The sequence below is a fragment of the Dasypus novemcinctus genome, chromosome 13, assembly GCF_030445035.2.
Source record: "Dasypus novemcinctus isolate mDasNov1 chromosome 13, mDasNov1.1.hap2, whole genome shotgun sequence".
NCBI classification, from domain to species: Eukaryota; Metazoa; Chordata; class Mammalia; order Cingulata; family Dasypodidae; genus Dasypus; species Dasypus novemcinctus.
The window spans coordinates 4,485,585-4,512,381 of NC_080685.1; the positions used below are offsets into that span (position 1 = coordinate 4,485,585).

A 26,797-nucleotide genomic window follows, 5' to 3' on the forward strand; every position below is an offset into this window, starting at 1 on the left:
TTTTGGAACTCATAACTATATCAAACTATTGCAGCAACCTAGGGCTTGAAGGGGTTTGTTTCGATCACTCCCTCCAGAGGAGGGAGATTCTTGTTGTAAGCAACATATCCACTTCTATCTCTTAAAGAGATAGCGTGGAATCTGGCCTTTCCTGGTCGCTCTTGGATTTTTAAAGTTCTCTTTATAGTCACTTGAGCAACCATAGTGGGGTATGAAGGGAATTTAAGAATATAAATAATATACAGTTAAAGAAAATCATTGGTATCCAATTTCCCCATAGTTCAGCTCAAATTTAAAATACTTGATTATGTTGCTGTTCTTAAAGTTTATCGTTCAAGTGTAAAAGTAGCACTCCACCCTCTCAAGTGCTCCCAACAACTAACTCTGACTTTGACAGAATCACGTCTTCCTCCTTGTAGTTTTGGCTCTGTCCTAGTCCCTGCTTTTCAAACTGGCCGACTTAAGTTTCATCTGTTGCTCTCTGCTCTACTTTACCCCCTTCAACCATTCTGCCCTATTCCCTTTTTGCCTCTGTGCTATTTTTGGATTCATTTATTCATGCTGCAATCATTTATTGGAACACTTATTGGATGACAGGCTTTATACTATGAAAACTCCTGGCCCCTGCGCTCAGGCATTCAGTTATGTAGAGAGGCAGATAAATAAATGAGTACAGCTCAGTGTGTTAAGTGTGGTAATGAACTAATTTGGAAGACTTAGTGAGGAAGTTTATTTCATTTACACGCACTCTTAATGATTGCCTGCTGGGAAAGGGTGCCCATTCCCAACATTAAATACCTCACCTCGGACTTCTGCCCTGGCTCCCTCCTATTACTCCAGCTTCCCCCATCCAGCCTAAAGCATTTTCCTGTCATGTTCTTTTGAATTCCTAGAATCATTTTACGTGAATGTTGCTGGTTTGCATTTCAGAGCTTTTTAGAGCAAAACACTTAGAAAGATGGGATTTATGAATGAGTCTTTGTGTAGAATGACAGGTAAGAAAAGTATTAGACATGATGCTTCCTATGCGGAAGAAAAGATATGACAGTGGTTACAACAGTGAAAAACACTTTTAGATATTGTGCTTATAGAGAAATTAAGGTTAAAATATTGACCAAGTGCTTGTTTAAATGTGTCTTTTCCCCCTTTCCCTCTAGGTCTAGAAGGCTGGGAAAAAAGGCTTATCATATCTGACAGAGCTCATATTGGTAAGGGGACATATTACATTTATCTGTAACTACCTCTTTTAATCAGAAATTCATCAGATGAAAGTAACTAGCTTTGTCTTAATTATAGTTATACCTGGGTAGGGTGAATTGTAGTAATTGGTATCCACATATATAACATCTTTTAATTTTTTCTTTCTCTTTGTTTTTTTTATAATGGCTAGCTAAAATTTACTGATTCCAAAGAAAGCGTTAGTTAAGCAAATGTATAATATACACAGTAGTTCATGAGACATCTCTAATCTTACAAAAAATAAGCCATTTCAAAATACAAACATTTATTTATATGTAATATTACTCATGTAAAAGTATGTGTAACATTTGACAAATCTTCAGAGTGATTCTTTATGCCTAAAATTTAGTAATATTGCTTTTTAAATGATTCAGACTTTATTCAGATTGGTCATCTTCTCCAATAGTTAGAGTAAATTGTATTCTGAAATTAATTTCAACTACCAACAATAAATTTGAAGTTTTCTTCCCTGTTATATCTCCAAACTGGTGGAATTGTTAATAGGCAGTGAAATGATGAACAGGCTATGAAAGTAGTCTTGAGTAGTTTGCATTTCACCTGTCTGTATTTAAACTATGAAAATGTTAATGGCCAGTAAATAATAATATTTATACTGAACTTTTTCTCTCAAGAGTCATAGGACTTGAAATAGTGTTTTCCTTCTTTTAACAAAACTGCAGTGCATATTTCCAGAGTAACTAAAAGCATAGATATATAACCAAAACAGAAAAGAAATAAAGTACCAAATAATACACATGCATTTTGGATACCAGCAAAAGGGTTTTGTTTTATTTTTTGGAGGAAAAGTGTTTGTGAATTTGTTGCTTTTGTTGCCCATTTTAAGCATCTAATTTTAAAAAATCATCATCTCAGCGACTGGCACCTATATAGTTTAAAATGTGTTCTTTTCGGGGGGGAGTTATTAGCTTATTTTAGAATTTATATTTTAGACTTTTATATGTCACCACTTTAGTGCTATAATTAAGCCGTATAGTGTTATTAATATTTAATTTTTCTTACTGGCAGCTTCTTAAGTATATAATGAAAAAGTACTATATTTCTGTGAGTACTGTTGTGGTATTTTTAACCACTTCTATACATTACTCATTAGCCTGGTATATATTTTAATCTGTTACCGTGAACTGTCTATCTTAAATTTCTTTTACGTTCATGGTTTTTATGTTTAGCCTTTTTTTGTTCCTGTCTGTGAATAAAGTTAAGTCATTGAATTATTAAATGATGAAAACTATCACTTATCTTCAGGACTTTTTAATGGTCTTTATAAAACATATATAAGTTGTTAAAACTCAATTATAAGCTAAGTGTGTGGATACTTAAAGATTATCACCATCTTCCTCCTTCCCACTTAAATTTGTTACCAATTATCATGTAAATCCTATGTTTAAAACATTACAAAATTACTGTAGAATATATCATTTGACAACCATTGCAGCATTTTAGGTAGCTTGAAAACAGTATGCCTTTATTGTTGCTTCTGAAAGGTAAATTCCAAGGGATGGTAGTAGTTTGAATTTATCTAATGTTCAGTTTGCATCATTTGTAACTTTGCTAATGTACTTAGCAGTTAAGTTAACATATATATAAAACATTTTCCAGACCCCTGAGTTATTACCTAAATAGCAGTATTTAAAATCCAAGTGCCTGTCCATCAATTTTTGGTTTCAGTTATGCCCATACACACTCTTGCTAAATTTGGTCTTGTGATAGAAAAAACAAATATTGCCTTGTTATATAACTGCAAATGTGTTAGAATCAAGACTGATTACCATATGGAAGAGAAAGATACAGAAAAATAGATAGCATCACTGTTTAGCTCTTACAGAGAGATTACTATCTGTTATTTCTTGTGTGAGTAAAATTGATAACAGTTATCAGTTTAATTTCATTCTCCTTGAAAGTTTTGTTTTTAGTTTAGACTTTTGGTATGCATTGTTCCTATCTTGCGGATAAAGTAAGGCACTGAATTTTTTATTAGATTCGATTAAAACTACCACTTATTCTTAGAACTTTCTAATGGTCTTCTGTTTGCCATGTGAAATTTGACATCTTAATCAGAGTTCCACAATTTAAGATTGCAAAATAAGGATAATACCTGGGCATACCCTGTCAGTAACATAACCTCACTTGTACGTAAGATGGTTGGGCTATGTGTAGATAGAAACATGACAATGAAATCAGTCTCTTGGAAGAAGAAAAAGTGACATATAACAACATAGAGACATTGTATTCCAGTCTGGGTTCTCCACCCTCCTTCATCACAAATGTCTTCGGTCTGTCATTTGACAGTTTACATCCTTGGATACAGCACAGTGGTAAAGCAATTTATTTAAGAAAATAAATAGTAATGCAGAGGGGCCATCAGACGAGCTGAGTAACAGGGAAGTGATGTTTAAACCATAACAATTATTTTGTTAACAATTTTCCTTCTATAAAGGTATATCCTTAAAGAAAAGTATAATTTCTGATAGAAGACTAAGCCTATAGAGAATAAACTCACACTAAAATTTAGATGTTAGTAGTAATATACATATTAATATATATAGTTTTAAAAGTCTATGAGAAACATTGTATTTTAATACAACCAATTCTGTAATGGTGAAATGGAGTAAAAAATATCATTAAAAAAATCAAATAACTTGAAAATTCTATGAATTCTTGCTATAGAACCACTTAAAATTTCTCTTCAGGGTCTTCTCCCTCACAAGAGGACAGTTCTGTAAGCTCCTTTATAATTTATGCCATTAGAACCTTTATTTTCAGAACTAAGCACAGGGCACAGTGTGTAGATGCTTAACAAATATTCATTTCTTTCCAAGAGTTTGTATTTCCTATAAAATCATGAAATTAAGTCTGGTATGGGCTATGCAGCACAGTATAATAGGGTTATAGGCTTTGGGGTTTTAGGTATCTGGATAAAAATCCTGATTATGTTGATTGTTTGGCCTCTGGCAAGTTATTTTACCAGATATTAATTACCCCATCATTGAAACAGGGACATAACTCTTCATATAAGGTTTTGTTAATGAAGAAAAGAACTTGATCTGTTTTATTCATATATATATATATATATATATATATATATATCCAGCATCCAACTCACACTGAAGTCTTATGAAAGTAATTATTGCTAATAACACTAGTAGTTTTCTGGGGCCTAGAAAAAACAAGAAAATGTCAGCTTTGTGATAAAGTTCTAAATTAATTTCTGAACAATATTATTCAGCTGCTTTCATTCAGCCGTTTTGCATGATTTGCCAGGTACCTTTTTAGCTTCTTTGAACATGGACCACAAAACATATTTAAATGCAGATGATTTTCTTTTCAAAAGAAATGACATAGTCCAGGATCGCAATCTTGTCATAACTGATTTTCAGAGTCGGGGTTCAGTGAAACAGCTCTGAGAAATGATTATTCTGGCTACTCAGAAGAGAATAAGGAAGACTGTTAGGGTAGGAATTCGGGAAGATGGTGGAGTAAGAAGCCCCAGGAGTCAATCCTTCTACAAAAACAGCCCCTGAACTGGCAGGAACTGATCTGAATCAACTGTTTTGAAACTCCTCAGTTTAGTGAAACACTGCAGATTCCAGGGTGGAGCGGAGGGAAGAGGCTGGTAAAGTGCAGTAAACACTGGTAAGTTCACCCTCCCCGCAGTGGCTACAGTCCTGTTCTCCAGCCTCCTCAGCTATTGGCAGGTAGCGGTAGGGACTACAGCTTGCTGGTGCCAGGGTGGGGCAGGAAGCCCAGTCCTCTAAACTCCGGGGGTGTGCTCCGACCTCTGATCACTGCTGTGGATCAGTTGCTACAGACCCCTGGGGGCCGGCTCTGAGGCTGGCCATCGTTACAGCTACCCTCCAGGAGTCTTTAGGACAGTGCCCTTCCTCACAACTGCTGTGAACACTCAAGGGCTGCATTAAGTGGGACGTGCTGAATCAAGAAAACACAGCTTCACAAGCCGTAGCAGAAGCTCCTGGCGCCCTTGCTGGTTCCGTCCCCATCTCCTCCATAAGGTGATGATGTAGAGCCAGCTTGTACTCCCATTGTGGGTCCCTGTTCCCCGGCTTGTAGAGTGGACCTTGTGCACATACCAGGGTGCGTATCAGTCAGTGTCAAATATCGGGTGGGTGTTTGAGTACTGAATTTGGAAACTTGTCTCAGGCTCTTCCTCCTAGAGTTTGTCGTGAGGGCAGAGAAGCTACCTGCAGACAGCTGGGACACTGTGAGAATGGGACACTTTCATCAATGTGGCCTGGGACAAAGGTCTGCCTGTTTAAGTCACACGAGATCACCCAGGAGAGGGAGAAGGTCTGTAGCAAAGGGTGTAGAGGGTGTTTTCACTTGAACTCCTGTAAACCGTAAGGCTAGGAGCAAGCGCAAGACCCGGAAAAGAAGCCGGCTTCCCGGCTCTGCATGGGCTCCAGTAGGACAGGAAGGACCCTGCGCGTGGCATTTGCCTGCGGCTGATCGTCTTGGTAGGGGGACCGAGCTCTGAAGGAGGCCAACGCCAGAGCGGAGTCGGCCTGCAAAGACCTGGAAAAGCACCTCTTGCTTTGGTTTATTTGATTTGAGTAGCTCCTGGTACTCAAGAAAATTTTTGTCATATCACTAGCTGGATACAAACTTAAGGAACAGATAGCAAGGGACTGAATCCCAGAGTTACCATTTCAAAATATTAAGATATACAATGTACAAAAAAAAGATTACAAGACAGACAAAGAAATGATGGCCTATCCAAGAGAAGAGGATAAAAATCCAAAAAACATCAATGAAGACCAGACTGTAGACATATTAGGCAAGGACTTTAAGAAAATTATCCTCAGTATGCTCAAGGAGATAAAGGAAAACATGGAGAAGGAATTAAAGGATAGGAGGAAAACAATGAATGAACCTTATGGGAATGTTTTTTTAGATTTTCAATAGGAACCAAACAAAAATACTGGAGTTAAAGAACATAATAACTGAAATGGAAAATTCCCTAGACAGTTTCAACAACAGATTGGAGAGAACAGAAGAAAGAATCAGTCATCTCAGAGATGAGACACTAGAAATGATTCAGGCGGAAGAGCAAGTTAAAAAAAGAATTAAAAAGGCTGTATAGAGCCTAAAAGACCTGGGGGACACTATCAAATTTACCAATATTCATATTATGGAAGTCCCAGAGGGCAAAGAAAGCAGCAGAAAACTTCCCAGGTTTAATGAAGCACATGAATAGGCACATTCAAAAAGCCCAACAAACCCCAAATAGGATAAATTCAAAGAGAATCTCATCCAGATACATAGAAATCAAATCATCCAATGCCAAGGTCAAAGAAAGTTCTGAAAGCTGAATGAAATAAGCCAGCCACGAAAGGACAAATGAATGATTTCACTGATAGGAAGTAATTTGAGTAAGGAACTTCATAGAGACAGAAACTATAATATATAATATATAACTATAACCAAGGTAGGGTTAGGGAATGGGGAGTTATGTTTAAATTGTACAGAGTTTCTTGGGCTGATGGGAATGTTTTGGTAATAGATGGTGGTGATGGTTGCGCAATATTGTGACTTCATTAACAGCACTGACATATATTTGAATATGGTTAAAAGGAGCTAATTTTAGGTTGTATATAGGTTACTAGAATTAAAAAATAAATTTAAAAAACCTCAAGATTGTACATAACAAATTGAATCCTAATATGAACCATAGGCTGTAATAGTACAATTATTAAAATGTTCTTTGGTCAATAATAGCAAATGTACCATACTAATTCAAGGTATTAATAATGTGGTAGTATATGGGAACTCTGCTTTTTATTCATGTTCGTTCTATAATACTACAACTTCTCTTAAAAAAAAAAGACTCGACACAAAATAGAAACTATATGAACTAACCCCTGTAGCAAATGATAGCTACTCATTTCCTAGAATTCACATTAGAATTAGTAAGCATTTTTAAGTAAACATACTAGAGCAAAGTGCTCAAAAGTGTATGTATATTTTATCCATTAATCTCCATCCACCTCAGAATATAAAACTTTCCTGGTTCCCTGAAAAGCTGCTCTTTAGTCATAACCAATTTCTTTGTCATTACCCATCCAGGTTTCACCAAAGGCGACTACTATTCTTACTCTTCTCTTACTGTAGATTTTGTCATTTCTTGAACTTTATAATCATACATTATATAGTTTTGTTTCTGACTTCATTCAGTAATATGACTGAGATTTATCTTTATTGTTATGTGAAGAAAAATTTTATTTTTCATTTCTGCATGATATAGTTTTAAAATTCAAAAAAATTTAGCTTCTGTACTGTGACTAACAAATGCAAGAAGCACACTATTCCTTAACTAAGACCCTAGAAAAACCTGTTGTACAAAGCTATCGTTTTCAAACTTGCCAAGAGGTAAGATCACTGCCTTGAGAGAGTTGCAGTAGTGTTTCAAAGGGGGAGGATGGGATTAGGAAAGAGTACTTAAAAGGTGTTTGGGGCTAGGGTTAATCACCATCTATAACTACAGGATTTGTTTTCTAATACACCTGAGTAGTTAAGATTTTTACAGATGGTCTGCTAATTCCAAAACCCATATTTCATTGTTGAACATTTTAACATTTCAACTAATTTGGAAACAATAACATTGTTAATGAAAAGCAGCCATGATTAAATATACTAAAACCCACTGAATTGTATTAAATGAGTGAATTTTATGGTAAGTAAAGTATATCCTCATAAAGCTTTTTAAAACAAAAGAAGAAGCCATGGTTAGAAATTCAGATACCAAGATTCTAGGCCTGCCTCTTCCATAGACAAACTATTCAGTAAGTAAATATTGGAGAACCTGTAACTGTAATAGGAAATAAGTTAGGTTGCTAAACTGGCATCCTGGTACTCATGGAGTGTTGGTAGGAGTGTGAGAGAGAGAGAGTGTGTGTGTGTGTGTGTGTGTGTAGGAAGAGGCACATTCCAGGCAGAAGGATATCATATGCCTTGTAGCCAAAGAATTAAAGGAATGCCAGTGTGACCAGAGGGCAGAGAGGATGGCAGAGCAGACTTTGGATGAAACGAGGCCATGTTAAAGAGTTGTGTCTTTGTCTTGTGAGGGGGGAGCAGTGGAAAGCCGTTGCATTTTTTTGTTTGCTTTGAGGTACTGGGGCCAGGATTGAACCTGGGACCTCGTATGTGAGAAGCCAGGGCTCAATCACTGAGCCACATTGGCTTAAACTGGGGTTTTTTTTGTTTGCTTGTTTTTTTTTAAGGAGGCAGTGGGAACCAAACCTGGGACCCCTCATGTGGGAAGCAGGCGCTCAACCACTCGAGCCACATCTGCTCCTGCCATTGCGTTTTAAGGGCAGGGGAGTGATGACCTCATATTTATATTTTGGAAAAATGGCTTTAGCTTCATTTAAGAATGAAAAGAGGAATATGTTAGGAGGCTACGGTTGTGGTGAGAGATGATGGGATTAGTTAAGAAGGCAGTATCAGAATGATTCCTAGACTTGTGAAATCCAGAACTTGAAGAAAAGAGTTACCTTTATAAACTGAGGTTTACTGAATTTTAGGATAGCGTGTTTCTAAGTTACCCTTAGTGACTCATCTTGAAAATTAGCACTGACTTCAGTAAATCTGAGTAAAAAGATCAGCATGTTTTTGTATTAATATAACATTTGGCATTATAATCTTACCCCCATTTGAATGGTAGCTATCCCTTACTGCCCATTATGTCATTTTATAACCTGTAGTCAGTTAATTTGTCATAATGAAATAAGGCTTCAGTTCAGTGATTTGAAATGTTCATGTTGTGCTTTTCTGTGTCTGCTTCAATGATGACTGTGATTTCTCCTTCAGTGTTTGATTTTCATCAAGCTGCTGATGGTATCCAGGAGCAACAGAGACAAGAACAAGCAGGAAAAAAGTATGATTTTTTTTTTATACAGTTTACCATATCCAGACCCTTATGTTTAAATTTTAGGCCAGAGGTTTAAGAAAAGGAAGTATTAGAATACAGGCATACCTCGTTTTATTGCACTTCACAGGGCTGCCTTTTTTACATATTGAAGGTTCATGGCAACCCTCTTGGTGCCATTGTTGGTGCCAAGTCTGTTGGCGCCATTTTTCCAACAGCATGTGCTCACTACATGTCCTGTGTTGCGTATCGGTGACTCTCACAGTGTTTCAAACTTTTTCATTGTTAGTATATCTTTTATGGTGATCTGTGATCAGTGAGTTGATCGATGCAGCAAACTTGATTGTTGTCTTAGTTTAAGAGACTGCCACAGCCACCGCAGCCTTCAGTACCCACCACCCTGATCAGTCAACAGCCATCAACATCCAGGCAAGACCCTTACTAGCAAAAAAGATCACAACTTGCTGATGGCTCAGATGAGAGTTAGCATTTTTTTTAGCAATAAAGTACTTTTTAATTTTTATGTACATTGCTTTTATAGACCTAATGCTATTGCAGACTTCTAGTCCACAGCAAAATGCTCACTTAACTTTTATATGCACTAGGATGTAAACAATTCGTGTGGCTTTGTTGCGGTATTTGCTTTATTGCGGTTGTCTGCAACCAACCCACACTATCACTGAGGTATGCCTGCATCCTATTTAGGATTCAGAGAAAATCAATAAGATTATAAAAATAAACTTATAGTAGGGAGTGACATAAATAGAAAATAGACATACTTAACGTCTTTCTTTGTGATGATCTAACCATAAGAACTGCATATTTCTCATCTAACTAAAGTTGTTTTGATTTATTTTTTAAGTTTGGGTACCACAAAAAAGGGCATTGGCCCAGTTTATTCTTCCAAAGCTGCTCGGAGTGGACTAAGGATGTGCGATCTTGTTTCTGACTTTGATGGCTTCTCTGAGAGGTAACTAACTCATTTTTCAAAATGGAAAGAGGGAATGGGAATGGTAAAATCAATATTTTAGGTAAATAGTGGTAGCTAGTGTTTCTTCTTTTGTGTTTGCAAGTTTTTATTACATTCTTATCAGTCCTGAATTTTGCATTTAATTTCATAAAACGTAACATGATGGATATAATAGCACTGTTCCAAGAAGACAAAGCCAGATTATAGTTAAGGATTAGATTTTGGAATGGCTTCCTCAGAAATAGCCGGTTGGCAGGGGAATGTGGCAGTGCTTTGGTGGGGTCACCACTTCTAGGGTCTTGATCCAGATTTTCAGATTCAGAAACTCTGTCTTCCAGCCAGAAATAATCAACCTCTTAGGTCCCAGGTGGGTTATTGTATACCAAACTCACCTTTCAAGGTGAAAAGATACGCCGCACTGACACATGCTCTCAGTAGAAAACTCTCCATGAAAAGCCTGCTAATACTTAGAAAGCTGTTCTGTGACTCAGGTAGGGAGGTGGGTTGAGCTTAAAGCAAAGCGGCATCAAAGTTCTAATGTCCTGGTGGTGCCATCTTCCATCGGCAGTCCATGTTCTACTCTGGCAGGTCCCTCCACTGAAGCGCAGAGAGACATATTACTCGTCTGTCACTGACTCTTTTATGCATGTTGTGTAGACTCTCCCCTTTCAGTTTTCACACAGTATGATACAGTCAATTCAGATATAAGTCTTTCTGAGTGGCAGGCAGATTTCCATTCTCCCTCCACTTGAAATCCCCCTCCCCCATATCACTTTAATTACAATTATATTGTCGGTATTCCCAAGCACAAGTGAAAAAAAATTGGAGGTATATAATTTGTTTAGGTAGCTCATCTCATTAAATTTTGTTTCTGATTTCATGTCTCAGAAGGTAACTTCAGTTTGGGGTTAACTTGCTTTTATGGTCCTTTACTGTCTACAGAGATCTTCTGAATCTGTTGATGTTTTTCAGAGTGATATTTTTAAACAGGCCTTATGTCTTGATTTATTTCTATTTCTCAGGTTCAAAGTTCTGGCTAACCAGTACAAATCTATATACCCCACTTTGGAAATAGACATTGAAGGTGAATTACAAAAACTCAAGGTAATGCTTTCTGATATTTTTAATGTTCTTTTAAATACTTGTTTGCCAAATTATCATCTGGATCTTTCATTCATTAAGGCTTTTGTGGTAGGAACTGAAAATACAAGAATTAAGAACACATGATCTTGGCTTTTATGGAGATTACATTGTAACTGGAGAAATTAGGTACATATTAAATGAAGGACCACAACAGATATGTGTAAAGTATTATAGTAAAGGGTATTGTTTGTCCTTTTGAAGTCTAAAAGCATGTGAGCCTGAAAGAATATCACATGTTGGAGTAACTTTACATAAAATGGCTTAAACAAAATAGTAGGTGAAGAAGAGTAGTACCTGAGATAAAACTAGACAAGGATCAGATCGGAGGTCTTATATGTAATCATAGGAACTATTTTACTTTCCTAGGCTGCTCACAGCAGATACCATGAAACGCATTAGCTTTAACAATGGGAATTTATTAGCTTTCAGTTTTGAGGCTGAGAAAAATGCCCAAATCAAGGCCTCATCAAGGCGGTGCTTTCTTCCTGAAGACCGACTGCCAGCGATCCTCGGTTCCTCTGCCACATGGCAAGGCACATGGCGGCGTCTGCTGGTCTCTCCCTTCTCTTCCTGGTCTCATTGCTTTCAGCCTCTGACTTCCATGACTTTCTCTCTGTGTGTCTGGATTTCATTCTCTTATAAAGGACTCCAGTAAGAGGAGTGAGACCCACTCTGGGTCAGGCCTTCACTGAAGTCACCTCATCAAAAGGTCCTGCTCAGAATAGGGTAAACCCTACTCTACCTGTGTTTACCCCCACAGGCCTGGAGTAACTTTAAGAACATGCCTTTCTGGGGTACACACAACATAAGCCGCTGCAGGCACTTTAGCTAGAGATCATGAAAAGCCAGAATGATTTTGATCAGAAAAATTAGATTTGTATTACATAAAAATCACTGACAGTAATGTGGGGGCTACGTCAGCAAGGGCCAAATGAGAGAGAACGTCAAAGGTAATCAGCCATTTAGTAATGGTACCCTGTGGGGTCACTGTCTTTAGCACGTACTCTTAAGATCGGAATAAGGTAATTGACTAAATATTACATCTATTAGTTATCATTGGTGCCTGAATTAGGCAAGTTTCCTCTGCACCTTCTGTCCATTTCCCTGTAGTCTTTGATGAATTCAAGTTGTTTCTTGCTTATCTGATTATTACTGCTTCTGTAAAGTACCACCCTCAATTCCAGAACTGAATAGGAATCTAGAAACCTCATGCCATTCTAGAATGGTCATAGACCTCAGGTCTATTCCCTCACTAAATACCTAATAAAAGACCTTCAAGGGATATTCTGAAAGTTAGAGACTTAGATTTCAGTGCTTTGATTGTTGTTTAGACTGCCACTTCTTTTCTTACATTGTCATACAACAGATATTTGATATTTTTTACCAGTAACTTGCACATATTTGCGTGCTGTAAGTGTGGGTATGGCCTTTCCATTTCTATATTATAAATATTCCATGTAAATGTAAAGTAGATAAAGAATAATGAATAGAATTGGGTGAGAAGATTCTTATAGGTGAAAGACATTGAACCAGGACTTTAAGGAACAAGAGAAAAAAAAAGATAAGAAATAAAAGAGGAATAAGCAAGAGATTGGAAGTGGGAGTAAAGGGGAGACCACATTCGTCAGTGGGTTTAACATGCTCAGGTCGGTTCATGAGTGGATCCTGGGATTTCCTTACTAGTCTAGCTAGCTAAACAGTTAAACATTTGACAATAGATTTTATTACAGTTATAGGCTTTGGGGAAAGCTCTTATTAATATTACATTTTTATCTGAATCCTATAATTAAGCAGTACTATGAACTCCTTAAATATGTTTTAAGGAAATTTTGTAATGCTCATGTGTAAAATATGTAGTATTTGATACCATCTACTAGTAATACTGCTCAGATATATTTTACTGTAATTGAATACAAGGGAAGAAGAATATTAACAATTTTTGGATATTTGTGTGCTTGGCAGTGTACCTTGTGGCTCTCACCACATTTTGAGAATCATTTTGATGCAAGTTTCAAAACTCATGGCCATATGGATTATAAATGCACTTTTTCAGATATCTCACAGAATTTAAAGGCACAGTGCAATATAGTCAGTTCTTTTCATTTGTCTGAAAGCTTGTTTGTGAGTTTGAGTGCTCAGTTATTAGGAAGATATTCTTCGTTATTTGCAGTGGGATTAACTGAGAACCTTTGGATTTCATTGCATCTCTATTTTTCTTAAGCTAGTGGCTCTTTTCTGGCCCTACGTAATCAGCATGAGATACCAAAGCTAATCCCAGTGTTGGAAGAGGGCGAGCACCATCACCCACCCCTTTCTACTTCCCATTTATCAGTTTTCACCGTCAGAAAGTCAAGCAGTTTATCTTTGTACTAGTTATACTGTAAATGTATTAGTATACATTGAGATAGGGTTTTGTCTTTGTGTATAGGGTTATATGGAAAGGATTAAACCAATGGTGAAAGATGGAGTTTATTTCCTATATGAGGCCCTCCATGGACCGCCAAAGAAAATCCTGGTAGAAGGTGCAAATGCAGCACTGCTAGATATTGACTTTGGTAAGTGAGAAATGATTTATGGGGAGTTTGAGAACGAAAGTACTTGAGATGTAAATAATTAATGTTAGCATATAGCAGCTTTAAAGCAAGACTTTTCCCTTGTATATTCAGGAATGGTGCAAGTTTGTTGTCATATGCCAATCTGTTTTTAAAAGAATATTGAGGAAAACAATACGTGTGTTAAGTTTGGTAGTTTGTTAGAAAAGTAAAATCATTATTTGGGTTCAGTGGGTTTGGGGTTCTTCAAATTGTGATTTTTACTGTTTGGTTCATGATTCAATTCAGACACCTTACCTGCCTGGAGCTGAAGATGAATCCTATGGAAAGGTGACACTTTAATTCACCTGTTTTTTATAAAAATATATTAGGAACTATTATATGTTGGTATTAAACATGCGTGTTCTCAAACCTCTGAAAGCCTGTTTATCTTACTTAACTCCCCGGGAATGAGACCCTCTGGATGGATACAGAGCATTTCCTCCATCTTCAAGAGGTTAATGCTTACTAACTTCTTCAGACTACTGCCCCATTAGTTTATCAGCACTTCCACCTAAGCATTCTTTTCAAAACTGGTATGACCTCAGCTTTTATGAGCATTTCATTGGCTTTTGTCTCCAAGTATACCAATTAAAGTATATTTTATCTAGTTGATATGTATTTCTGATACCATAATGTGTCTGTCTACTTTGGAAAGAAAGCAAAGTTATCTAAATAGAATAGTTAAATGAAGGGACTCTTTGTGGGGGGAGTAGAGTGTAGCAGTCTTAGTACTCTTGTAATTTCTGAGATTATTCCCTGGATAGAGATCAAAAGCTGGGGAAGTGTTGAATACTACAGAATTCTATGCTGCTTTCACTCCCAGAGGCTCCTGCACCTTAAATATTCATATTGTGGAACCAAGTGACTTTGTTTCGAACTAATAGAAGACTCTTAAAATACAAAGATTATAATTCTACATAGTGGAATAACAGCAAGGTTTCAGCATTAAATGATTCATCAATCCATTGATTGAGAACCTGCCATACAGAGCTGAATCAGTCACTGTATGTGCATTCAAGGAGTCTCTCCAACGTAAGCCCTTCACTTCTAGCTATAACCACCTTTGTTTTTATCTCATTACAGAAAAAAGAATCAAGAATAAAATGGGCTTTGAGAGGGCAGTTACAATTATATTCAAGTCTGTCAAATGCCCAGAATATACTCAAAGGCAAAATCTTAATAGTAATTCAGTTTTAAAATAGTGTGTATCCATTTTAATGTTTGTTTTCATTTTTAGGAACTTATCCTTTTGTGACCTCTTCAAATTGTACTGTTGGAGGTGTTTGTACTGGTCTGGGTATGCCCCCTCAAAATGTGGGAGAAGTGTATGGAGTTGTGAAAGCTTACACGACCAGAGTTGGCATTGGTGCCTTTCCTACAGAACAAAACAATGTAAGCCTGTTTCTCAGTAAATCTAAGTCAAAAGGTAGCAAAACAAAAATTCATGCACTTTTTTTTTTTTTTTTTTATGAATTCTTGTCTTCTGTGCCTTTCACTTCATTTGGAAGACTGACTAGGCAATGTTTAAAAATAATGTAATTAATATTGCCAGCATACAAGAGGCAACAAATTGATAGCCTTAATAAGAAAAGGTGCAAGTTAGGGAATAGGGGGACTACAGAAGGAAAAATTAGATTTTAGGGAGTGACTATAGCTCAGATCTTTGAGCATTGTGTTCAACCTTCATTCTCTTCAAAAGGGCATTGTGATGCCTCTTAGATGTGAGTTTGCCATTTGATTTTCAGGGAACATATCTAACTACCTTATTCTTGGAACAGTTAGTTTAACTCATTTGTTTTAATAAATGCTTAACTATTTTGTTTTCAATCTAAATTTTATGAAACTACCTATATGACACGAAAAAAAACTGGTAAAAAACATGGTGAAAAAATAAATCCAAATAAAGCCTCCTTCAGATTAAATCCATCATTTCTATAGAATTCTGTCTTCAAATTGCATCCCGTTCATTTGGTTATTTTCTGATAGATGTAAACTCAGAGGCTTTAGTGTAATTCCACTCAGTTAATAGCATTGATATTCAACTTTGGTATTCTGTTCCCTAGGAAACAGGAGAATTATTACAAACAAGGGGTAGAGAGTTTGGTGTAACTACTGGAAGGAAAAGAAGATGTGGCTGGTTGGACCTCGTTTTGCTCAAATATGCTCACATGATCAATGGATTTACTGCGTGAGTGTTCTTCAGGAACATGTCAGGAGATGATGGGACAGTCCATGACAACAGGTTTAATGTTGTGGGTTGCAAACTTGAGGTAGTACTCTAATTGAAAAATATCACTTCTTAGCTTCCAAACTGGAATTGTACTTTCAGGTAGAAGTAGACCAAGATATAGGAAAGGATATACAAAGAGAGGGACTCCGGGTTATCTTTCTAGACATCCAAGCTGGGAGAAAAGAATCGTAGTGCTCTCACATACTTGTAAGTATAGAAGGAGGCAAGATGGATAAGTGGGTGGGTGGAAGGAGGGGAAGTTCAGCCTTCTGTGCCTCAGTTTCATCATCCTTAAAATTGAAATAATAGCATCACCCACCTCAAAGGGGTTTGAGAATTAGTTGAGAAATATAGTGCAGGCATACAGCACCCTGCCTGGCACATTGAAAATGTTCAGTAAAATTTGTTACTAATATTTGTACATAAATGTATTCATAGCTGTATTGATTAGGCTTAGTTTTTTAGCAAATAAGAAAACTAAAGGATAAAAAAATTAGTTTGTGGATAAGAATCCCAAACCTCGTACTTTATCTGATTTCCACAGGTTTTCCTTTAAAACCCTGTTTCCACTCAGTTTATTTGGAGAGGAATAAACTTCAAGGATTATCATGAAGAAATCTTTGCTGTGGTTTCCTCACTCCCCTTTGACAGTTTGTGGCAAAAGGTGGAGCTGATGGAGCCTGAGTGAAAAAAGGAGGGCTGGTGGCACGTGAGCGAATGTGTACACTAGTGAGTGTGTCTGGTGAGCCTCTGGCCGGCCTCAGTGCGCAGGGAGTGTGGATGGCTCCATGGCCACAGAATGCCCCCTGAACTCCGGGCAGTGCCCACGTGTGGCTGACTGAGCACAAGAAAGCTAAGCAAGATTGTGTGGACCAGTCGGTGAAAATCGGTGGCAGTCCCTAGAACAGTAACTCCGTAGTGAGGCAGAGGAGTCTGTAATATGAAGGACCTAGGCTAGTGTATTGTTCTCTGGTGTTTTTTGCATGGCATGCTTTAAAATCTGATCTTACTGCGTTTTCAGAATTGCTTTGGAACTCTTCGCTTTGCGTGCATTTTCTTTAATCCCTCATCAAACTAGATGTTAGGGTCTTTAAGACTTTGCTGTTTTAACATTGTCTTTTCTTCCAAAATTAGGTTGGCACTTACCAAATTGGATATTTTGGACATGTTTACGGAAATAAAAGTTGGCATTGCTTATAAGTTGGATGGTGAAATCATACCTTATTTCCCAGGTACTCATTTTTTTAGTGTATATATTTGGGTGTTAAAAAGTGAATGTATTAGAGCAATTCCATAAAGCTCTTCTGTATAGTTTAGGATGTGGAGTCACGGGCTTGCTAGGCCTTAAGAGCACATGCTTCCTGGTTGCCATGCTGGATCATGGCCTGCATGTGCTCAAACTCAAAAGTAGGAAAGAGCAAGCCTGGTACTTCTGGGCCCAGCTGCGCTGCTCCTTGACTCGTCTTCCTGCTTTGACACCGTCTTCTGTGTAGGCCTTTCTCGGGAAAAGTGGAGGCGGAGAGAAGAGCCCAGCTTTCAGTAGTGCACAGGTCTCCGTGCATCAGCCCAGCCTGCCCTGGGAGGCCCTGTTCTCTGTCTGAAGTGAATGGATGTAGGGAGACTCCTGCTTGAGGCTGTGTGTGCTTCAGGCATAACCTTAGTTACCATTTCTTCAGTTACTCAGTAAGCTTCAAAAATGTTTCCACCTTCCAGAAATAGGGACTGTTAATTTTAGCATCCTGTAAAAACTGGGAATATGCCAGAGGAAGGAAAATTGATTAGCTTAATGAAAGTTGGTAGGTGGGTAGGTTTTTGTGACTTACTAATTTTAATCATTCCTCAGGAAATTAAAGATAGCTGCAAGTTCTTAGAAAATACACATGCATTCTTTTTCCTTTACATGTACTAAGTTATCTCTTAACATGGGAGGATATTATTTACTTGAAAAACTGCCTTTTCCAGTATGTTATTTTTTTTAGATTCATTTTTTATTTATTTCTCTTTCCATTCCCCCTGCCCACCAGTTGTCTGCTTTCTGTGTCCATTCTCTGTGTGTTCTTCTGTGTCTGCTTGTACTCTTGTCAGTGGCACTGGGAATCTGTGTGTTATTTTGTTGTGTTAGCTCTCCATGTGTGCTGCACCACTCCTGGGCAGGCTGCACTTTTTTCACATGGGGCAGCTCTCCTTATGGGGCACACTCCTTGTGCGTGGGGCTCCCCTACACAGGGGACACCCCTGCGTGGCACGGCACTCCTTGCACACATCAGCATGGCACATGGGTCAGGAGGCCCTGGATTTGTACCCTGGACCTCCCATGTGGTAGGTGGATGCTCTATCAGGTGAGCCAAATCTGCTTCCCTCCAGTATACTATTTCATTGTTAATTGTTTCAAAGCTATTTCAAAGTAAACTCACACCTAAAAAGAATAGTCTAATCAAATGTATTGACAATTAACATGTGACAAGATCTACCATAGAGAACATTACAGCAAAAGCTAATGAGATAAAATTTGCTAATGTTTCGAGCTTCCTTTTAAAGCTGTGTTAGCTGTTTTAGGTCCGGTCCTTCTGTAAACAAACTGAGGTGGCGATTCGCATCCAGGAAGTTTGGGAGAAAGCTCTCAGCAACGTCCCTCGTGAAGGGAGAGGCGAGGCGCCGCACGGCCAACCTGTGAGGGCCTGTAGCGCTAGGGCGGCCCTTTATAACTTTCCTAAATTTGAGGCAAACGGACCGGAGTTGGCACTCCCGTCATCTAGTCCTTTCATGCAGGCTGTCCCTGGGTGAGGTGGTGCCCTTTGACGGGGCCGCTTCCTGGGAGAGCCTGCGCTGTGAACCTCAGCCTGAGTGCTCTGCTCGCTGCAGGGACTGGAGAGACCTGCCCTGCACACGGGCTCCACGCAGCCTGCTCCTGCGCTCTTGGGATGTGCCGTTTGTAAAGGAGTGACCCCAGTCCTGGAAGGGCTCCTGGAGGACACTGGCTGGGCTCTTTCCTAGGAACACTTAGAGGAAGGTTTGTGGTACAAGTAACAGGCCCCGTGTGGCTCTCCTAGTGGGAAGATAGAGGCCAGAGTCCATTAAACCTGAAGCTAAAGCGCCACCCTATCATATTGAATTTCACATGACAAAAAACAGCAGGTAAAGAAAGGAATCAGGCACCATCTGTCAGGGGTGATAGACCCTGATCATCAAGAGGAGGCAGAGGGAAGCGGGTTTGGCTCAACTGATAGAGCATCCGCCTACCACATGGGAGGTGCAGTGTTCCAACCCAGGGCCTCCTGACCCATGCGGTGAGCTGGCCCACGCGCAGTGCTGATGCATGCAAGGAGTGCCGTGCCATGCAGGGGTGTCTGCCACGTAGGGAACCCCACGCGCAAGGAATGCGCCCCATAAGGAGAGCCGCCCAGCACAAAAAAAGTGCACCTTGCCCAGGATGGTGCCACACAACACGGAGAGCTGACGCAGCAAGATGATGCAACAAAAAGAGACACAGATTCCTGGTGCCACTAAGAAGAATACAAGCGGACACAGAACACACAGTGACTGGACAGAGAGAGCAGACAGTTGGGGGGAAGGGCGAAGGGGAGAAATAAATCTAAAAAGAAAAACAAAAGGAGGCGGAGCTTCACAAGGTGGGTGGGGAAGAATACATTTAGCACCCAGACAGTTTGTTTTGCCTCTCTCGGCGCTCGTCTCTTGGTACAACCCTGCCCTTCAGAAACAAAATGGACCAAGACCTGAGAAAGGCTTGTGAGCAGAGTCTCAGCCCCTCAGGAGGCAGATCTGGGCCCCAGGCCGTACTGGCTGTTTCTTTCCTCTACTTGGTGCTAGATGCCTCACGCTCCACTAGGACCTCTCCTAGTCTCCGTGGCTCACCTGGTGACCTGCATTTTCCAAAGCATTCCACTTTCCCACTCTAGTAGCTCTTACCCTACAGGACATGTGCAAATGTGGTTTCAGTAACTGCCTCGTATGTTTATTCTAATTTTATATGTGGTGATTGGAGAAATGACTGTTGGGTGATCTGTGAACCCAGCAGACTCCTAGTGAGCTAGTTTTGGGCCACGATGCCTTTTATGGTCTGCCACATGTGGCCCCACAGGGGCCGTGTGATGCTTTGGGTCATGGTATAAAGTCCACTTGAACCCCACGTTACCACCTCAGGGAATAGGCATTCCCCTCTCCTGTGTGTGGTAAGGGGTTGAGGCTGTAGACTTGATGGGTGCTGCAGGGCTGACTTCTTGGGAACTTGGCCTCTCTTTGGACAGTGACTTCTGGGTGTGCAGACTGGTTCAGGTATGGAAATTAGGCGAATGGTTATTACTTTTTATTGGGGTGGCTGCCCTCAGCCCCCTGAAATTCCAGCTTTGATTTATTGTGGTTTCTAGATTGAGCAATGCCCTTGTGCTGCCTGTCAGCCTTGCTCCTAACAGCCTTGGGTCTCTTGCTCTGGCTTTGCTGCTCGTGATGACACTTAAGCCTTCCTTGCTTCTGAAGTTGAATTGCTGCCATCTGGCCTTTATTATTTCCGGATTTTAACATCCTATTGCTTTCAGGTATGAGTCCTGTGGCAGAATCTTCTTCCATTAACCCTGGGGCTTGGAGAATAATCATCACGGAGCTTTTCAACAATATTGATGCCCTTCTCACCATTACAATTCTTATGGCTTGGAAAAGCGTTCCTTCTGAGCGCTCCCATGTTTACCTTGTCAGCTGCTGGGTTTACTGCCTTAAATACTTATTCATGCTTCTCCTTTGGGGACTTGTGACATAGATATTATACTTTTTTATATAGTTTTTTTAAAGCAGTTTTATCGAGATATATTCCCATACGATACAAACCATCCAAAGTGTACAATGGCTTTTAGGATAATAGTGTTGTGCATTCATCACAAAAAATGGTAGAACAATTACTCTAAAAAGAAAAACTCCACACCCCTTAGCAATCACCTCTCCATCCCTCTATCTTCCCCAGCCCTACATAATCACTAATCTAATTCCATCTTTATAAATTGATTTAGCTTTACATTTTATATAAATGGAATCATACAATATGCAGTACTTTGTGTCTGGCTTCTTTCACTTACCATAATGTTTCGTGATTTTTGTTTTTGTTTTGCCTGATATTAACATCTTGTAACATTAACATACATTTGTTCAGTTTCAAAGAAAAATAGTCTTACATATACAATGTTACCCATATTCACATTTCACATGAGGTTTTACTATGCCATACTGTCCCATGTTACATTTTTTAGCTTTCCTTCTAGTAATATTCATGACTTTACTTTCCCTTTCAACCACTGTCATACCTGGGAAATTTTTAATTCCAGAAGACAACTGATTACAGGGATTTTGATGAGAGATTATGTGATCCTGAAGATTTTTGTTTTTATTTATTTATTTAATTTTTTTAAAAAGTTGTTTGCCAATAGGCAGTGTACAACATGAACATATATGTTCTTTTAACTTTTAGCAAACCAAGAAGTCTTAAATAAAGTTGAAGTTCAATATAAGGCTCTCCCAGGATGGAACACAGACATATCAAATGCAAGGACATTTAAAGAACTTCCTGTTAATGCACAAAATTATGTTCGATTTATTGAAGATGAGCTTCAAATTCCAGGTAAATATAAACATTTTATGAACAACTACTTAATCTTTATTTTTTCTATTTATAGCTTACCTGCCTACCAATCCTAAACTCTGGCAACCACAGATTTGTTCTCTGTCACTATAATTTTGTCATTTCAAGGTTATGTAACATTTGCAAAGTGCTCATGATTTGTAAATATTCATCTTTAAATAATGCCTCATTTGCCTGAAGATAATATATTACCTGTCACCCTTTTGAGCCTGTCCTTAATTCCGTTAGTTTTGTTTACTCTTTATTTCTTTCTCCCTCTTAATAACAAATCCTTTTGTATCTTTACCATCACCAAAAATGGTATGTAGTTTTTTCATCTGGGCTTTTGTCACCTTTGAGACTTGGGGTGGGGAGATTCCCGAATAGACATTAATAGTAGATACAGAAGATAGGAAATCCCATTTGAAAAGCCATAAAAGAGTAAAGAATGAGTAAAACTTAAAAAAAAAAAAGATGGCCAGGGAGTTAGGCATTACCAAGTTACACGAGTGTTTCTTTAACAGATTGCTTTTTTCTTTTGTTTGCATTGATGGACAGTTGAGTGATGAGAAAAGTGAAGTTGGTGGGAGAGATCCTCCATATCGTATACTTAGAATAAGTTCATAATTGTGTATTGTGATTCATTGAAAACATAACTCTTACTTTCCAAACTGCTAGCTGTCCCTCCAGTTTTTAGTAAGTGTATTTGTTGCACTGCTCTGAGTCAACATTTTAAAAAATAAAGAGCAGTGAGTCTAACAGTGACCTCAGTAAAACACTGCATAGATTTATCCTTACAGTATCCCGTGGAACCCAGTAATTCTGCTGGGCAAATTCCTAAATATCTGGGCTGGACCTCGACTCTGCATTCTGATTGGAAATAGGCCAACTCTTAACGGAACAGGGAAATAAAGTTTCCCCACTTTTCCTTTGTCTCTTGACCCCAAAGATTGAACAGTATAAACAAACTTCTCCTTTTCTTTCTATTCTGTTAACTATTCTTATTCTTTTTTCCCCAGTTAAGTGGATTGGCGTGGGTAAATCCAGAGAGTCTATGATTCAACTCTTCTAAGGATTTCCAGTGACACCAAAAACACTCCTGGAGAGGAGAGAAAAGAGACTTTCTTACATTTCGTTTATTATCTGAAAATTCAGGAATAAACCATTGGAGGAGTTCTGAGCCCTCCAGTTGTTTCCAGGCCTTTGTGGTGGATGGCTGTTGTGGAAATAGACTTGGCATATTCCAGTGTCAGCTTTCCGTAGCTGGCATCATCGCCCCTGCTGCTCATGGTGCCATGTTTCCTTCTCACGTTTAGTGATAGTTAATCCATGTTGTTTGAAATCTAAAATAGAATGATTTCAGTGTAGCTTTTCTTCATTATTGTCCGTGTGTGTTCCTAGGTTTTACCCCATTAGTTGGTAAGAACAATTAAAGCAGTTTTGCACACGAATTTTTACATTCTGATCATTTAATTTTGTCATTGAAATCTTTGCTGTTAGAAAAATGGTGAAATGACAGGGGTTCTGTAAACTTTTGTAATGCCATAAATTTTGTTCCAATTGTGAACTTTTTATTCTCTGCTACGACCATTGCAAAATTGAGCTATTGGGGGAGGGGGAGATTCATGGGTCCTTTAATTTGTATAAAATATAGAACTTATTTCCCTCTAAATTATTTAATAAATTGAGCATTTAATTAAATGTTAAAAGAGGAAAAGTGTTCCCCAAAGCAACTTTGCTGTTTTAAAAAAAAGTCATTAAAAGATCTGTTGTGATATTTGGTGGATATTTTTCTTTAATTTCAGACATTAACCCTGAAATGTATCTTTCCATTTTTATATTACCATTATTTCAAAATCTAATGGATTGCTTTTTCAATACTGTGCCTGCAAATACGCCTACAAAATCATATGTAACGAACCCAAATTGTTAGTCATCATTTTAATCATGCCTTTTTCTCCTTTCTTGAAAAAAGAAGTGTTATTTTGATAATTAGGCTTGACATATTATGTTGTAGATTGTCCTTCATTGAACTATTTTGAATGTTTAAATTAGGTGCCACTTAAATTTATTTTATTATACCATCAATAGCTGATTAAAAAGAACCAAATATTTCTAGTATACTTTGTGTATTGTCTTTTGTTCGAAATAATAGTAATGCTAGTATATAGGAAGGAGCTTTATTCCTGCAGTATGTGGAGATAAAGTAGGAAGAGACCAAAAACAGAATCTTTACAAGAATCTATATATCTTATATCTACACTAGACATTTAAATTTTTATTTTTGGGGAGCAGATATGGCTCAAGCATTTGAGTGCCTGCTTCCCACATGGAATGTACTGGGTTCAGTTCCTGGTGCCTCCTAAAAAAACAAAAACAACAAGCAAAACAAACGAAAAAACCAACTCAGGGCAGCCGATGTGGCTCAGTGGTTGAGTGCCGGCTTCCCACATACAAGGTTTAATCCCTAGCCCCTAGTACCTCAAAAAAAATTGTATTTTTGTTAGGTGTATTTTTACTAATCCTTGGTTAAAGAAAAATTTGAAAATAGCAGCCTTGTTGGACTCACATAAAAATATAGTACATCTGATCCTACAAGCCCACTGCTGATCACTAATGACCTATATGTTAAAATAAAATTCTAATAGAAATTAATTGGGCTTACTCGTTGCTGTCAGTACTTAGACTTGAAGTTAGATTAGCTACCCAGAGATAGAAGCTATACTGCATCTTGACTGTTGAAATTGCATTATGGAATATGTTTTTAGTATTAGTCCAAAAGCAGATATAAAGAACCTGTTCACCATGTCAGGGGAGTCTTATTTTTATTTTCAATAAGTCTAACTCTACTGATATTGATAGACATTTACTCAGATTTTAAGCTTGATTCCCTCCTGTTTTTCTTTAAAAGGGTGCTGTTTCCTAACTGGAATGGTTAAAAGAGAGGATCTGTTCTTTAGATATAGCTCAGCCTTTCAAATTATAGATTACTATCAAATATATATGCCAGATTTTGCAAGACACCAACTACGCAGTGGTAACAAGTTCACAGTCTTCCTGATATTTCTTGTTGTGGGAACAGTGTATCAAATACACATATATTTATAAATTATGGTATGTGTTACAGTGAAAGAGTACAGGGTACTGTGAAAGAGAATGTAATCTAAATTTGGAAAGAGTCAAAAAAGCCCTTTAGGGGGAGTCACATTTCAACTGAGAGCAAATGAATGAGTACCAGACAGAGGCGTACGGTGCAAAGGCCCAGAGGCTGGAAAGAATTCAGAAAGCTGGGGCCACTGAACCAGACGATCAGGGGGCAGTGGAGCTGATTTGGTTGGCAGTAACTTAAAGACAGCCAAGCAGCCAAGACATGTTTCATATGAAAGTGGAGACCTTAGGTCAAAATGGAATACATATGCTTTAAGGAACCATGGTGAGAGAACAGAAAAATTACTAAAACTAAAAAACATGCTTTATTTTTAAACTTCATTAGAAGGGAACTAGATGGGAGAACAAAATATCTTAATGGGGAGAGGGCCTACTGATTATTTATTGATTATATATAATATATACTTACATTGGTTTATTGATTTATATAGAAATTAATATTTACTTATATATTTGCTATACATTATTGATTAATTCTACATTAACTAATATAGACCGAATGGGAATGCCAGTCCTTCAAAAATTAGTATATGAATTTAATGCCATTCCACTAAGAATCACTTCTGTTTCTTTGTAACTGAACAAAGTGATACTGAAGCTCATGTGAGGCACTAACATGCAATGCTCTCTAAGACATTTTTGAAAAAGTGAGGTATCGAGAGGGTTTTGCCCACCAAATGTTAAAACAAAGGTACTATAATGAGAATATGGTATTGGCATGGGAAAGAAAAAAATACATAAGGGATGTAGAATGAACATTCCAGAATAGATGCAAACAGATACGGGAAATAGATACTAAAAATAACATTTTGTTTCTGTGGGAAAAATGTATTCACCAGGTACAGTGAATGTGCCACGATGATGGAAGAGGTTGATGTAGGAGTGGGGTGGGGGTTGGGGGGTATATGGGGACCTCATATTTTTTTAATGTAACGTTTAAAAGAAATAACGAAGGAAAAAAAATGATAGCACAACTAGTTATGATAGAAGTAGTCTTACTACATTGAATATGAATTTCAGAATAAAAATCTATATTACAAAGATTTTAAGTAATGAGAAAGTAATATAGAGAAACACATAATCTTAGGGAAAACATTCTTAAGAAAAATGAAAGCTTATAAACTAAAGGAAAAAAGTACAGATTTGACCAAATTAGAATTTTTCATATAAACTTACGAAACCTGAGGAAAAAAACAAACTTGGGAAAAATACTTAAGATACATATTCCTAATACACAGAGCTGCCACAAATAATAAAAAGACAACTAATACAGTGGCAAAAAACAACATGAACGAAATTCACAGAAATAAATGGAAATGGAAAAAAAAAAAAGACGTCCAACTTCCCCTATAGACCAGAAAATGCAAATTAAATGAGATACCACTTGGTAAGTATGTGAAATAAAACCAGTGCTACTAAGGATATGGAAAAATCGGCACTTGCATACAGATTGGTACTTGCAAGTCCTTTAATTATAAATCGTGGTCACTTTAACTTTGGGTATGATTGGGATGTTTGTTTGGATGAGGCTCTCCTCACAGGCATTTGGCATCATTTTTAGGCTGTGTCTTAGAAACACCTCACAGTCTTCTGAGCAGCCACAGTGCACAAATCTGAGAGACAGGGAACAAATGAAGAGTACGCTTTCATGACCTACGAGAGGCATCGAGCAGGTAAGCTAAGAGGTGGCCTATTTTGAAGATGCTTCCAGAATTTGGGGAGAGAGAAGATCGGCTTTAAGTTGTTTCCCACTTTTTTTTGTAGTTAATGTTAAAGAATTGTTTTGCTACTATTCTTTAGCAAAAGAATACACTTTTAGCCTAGATGCTCGTCTTGAACAGCATCTATCTTAATAGAATCTACCCGACAGGAAGGTCTTAGGCCCTTCTTGTGGTTTTGCTGTTTTATTTTCATCTAAGTGATTTATGCG

At 38.0% G+C, this 26,797-nt stretch overlaps 1 protein-coding gene across 1 annotated transcript in view; it reads left to right on the forward strand.

The window, feature by feature from the left end:
• ADSS2 (adenylosuccinate synthase 2) overlaps positions 1–23,820 on the forward strand; it is a 42,066-nt gene extending 18,246 nt beyond the window's left edge. The window contains exons 4-13 of the mRNA XM_058309405.2: positions 1,158–1,208; positions 9,082–9,148; positions 10,002–10,109; positions 11,132–11,213; positions 13,681–13,807; positions 15,084–15,238; positions 15,910–16,034; positions 17,211–17,308; positions 21,550–21,699; positions 22,719–23,820. Coding sequence (XP_058165388.1) covers positions 1,158–1,208; positions 9,082–9,148; positions 10,002–10,109; positions 11,132–11,213; positions 13,681–13,807; positions 15,084–15,238; positions 15,910–16,034; positions 17,211–17,308; positions 21,550–21,699; positions 22,719–22,771 — 1,016 coding nt within the window. The 3' untranslated portion in view covers positions 22,772–23,820. The remainder of the gene's footprint in view (positions 1–1,157; positions 1,209–9,081; positions 9,149–10,001; positions 10,110–11,131; positions 11,214–13,680; positions 13,808–15,083; positions 15,239–15,909; positions 16,035–17,210; positions 17,309–21,549; positions 21,700–22,718) is intronic.
• The last annotated feature ends 2,977 nt before the right edge of the window (positions 23,821–26,797 follow it).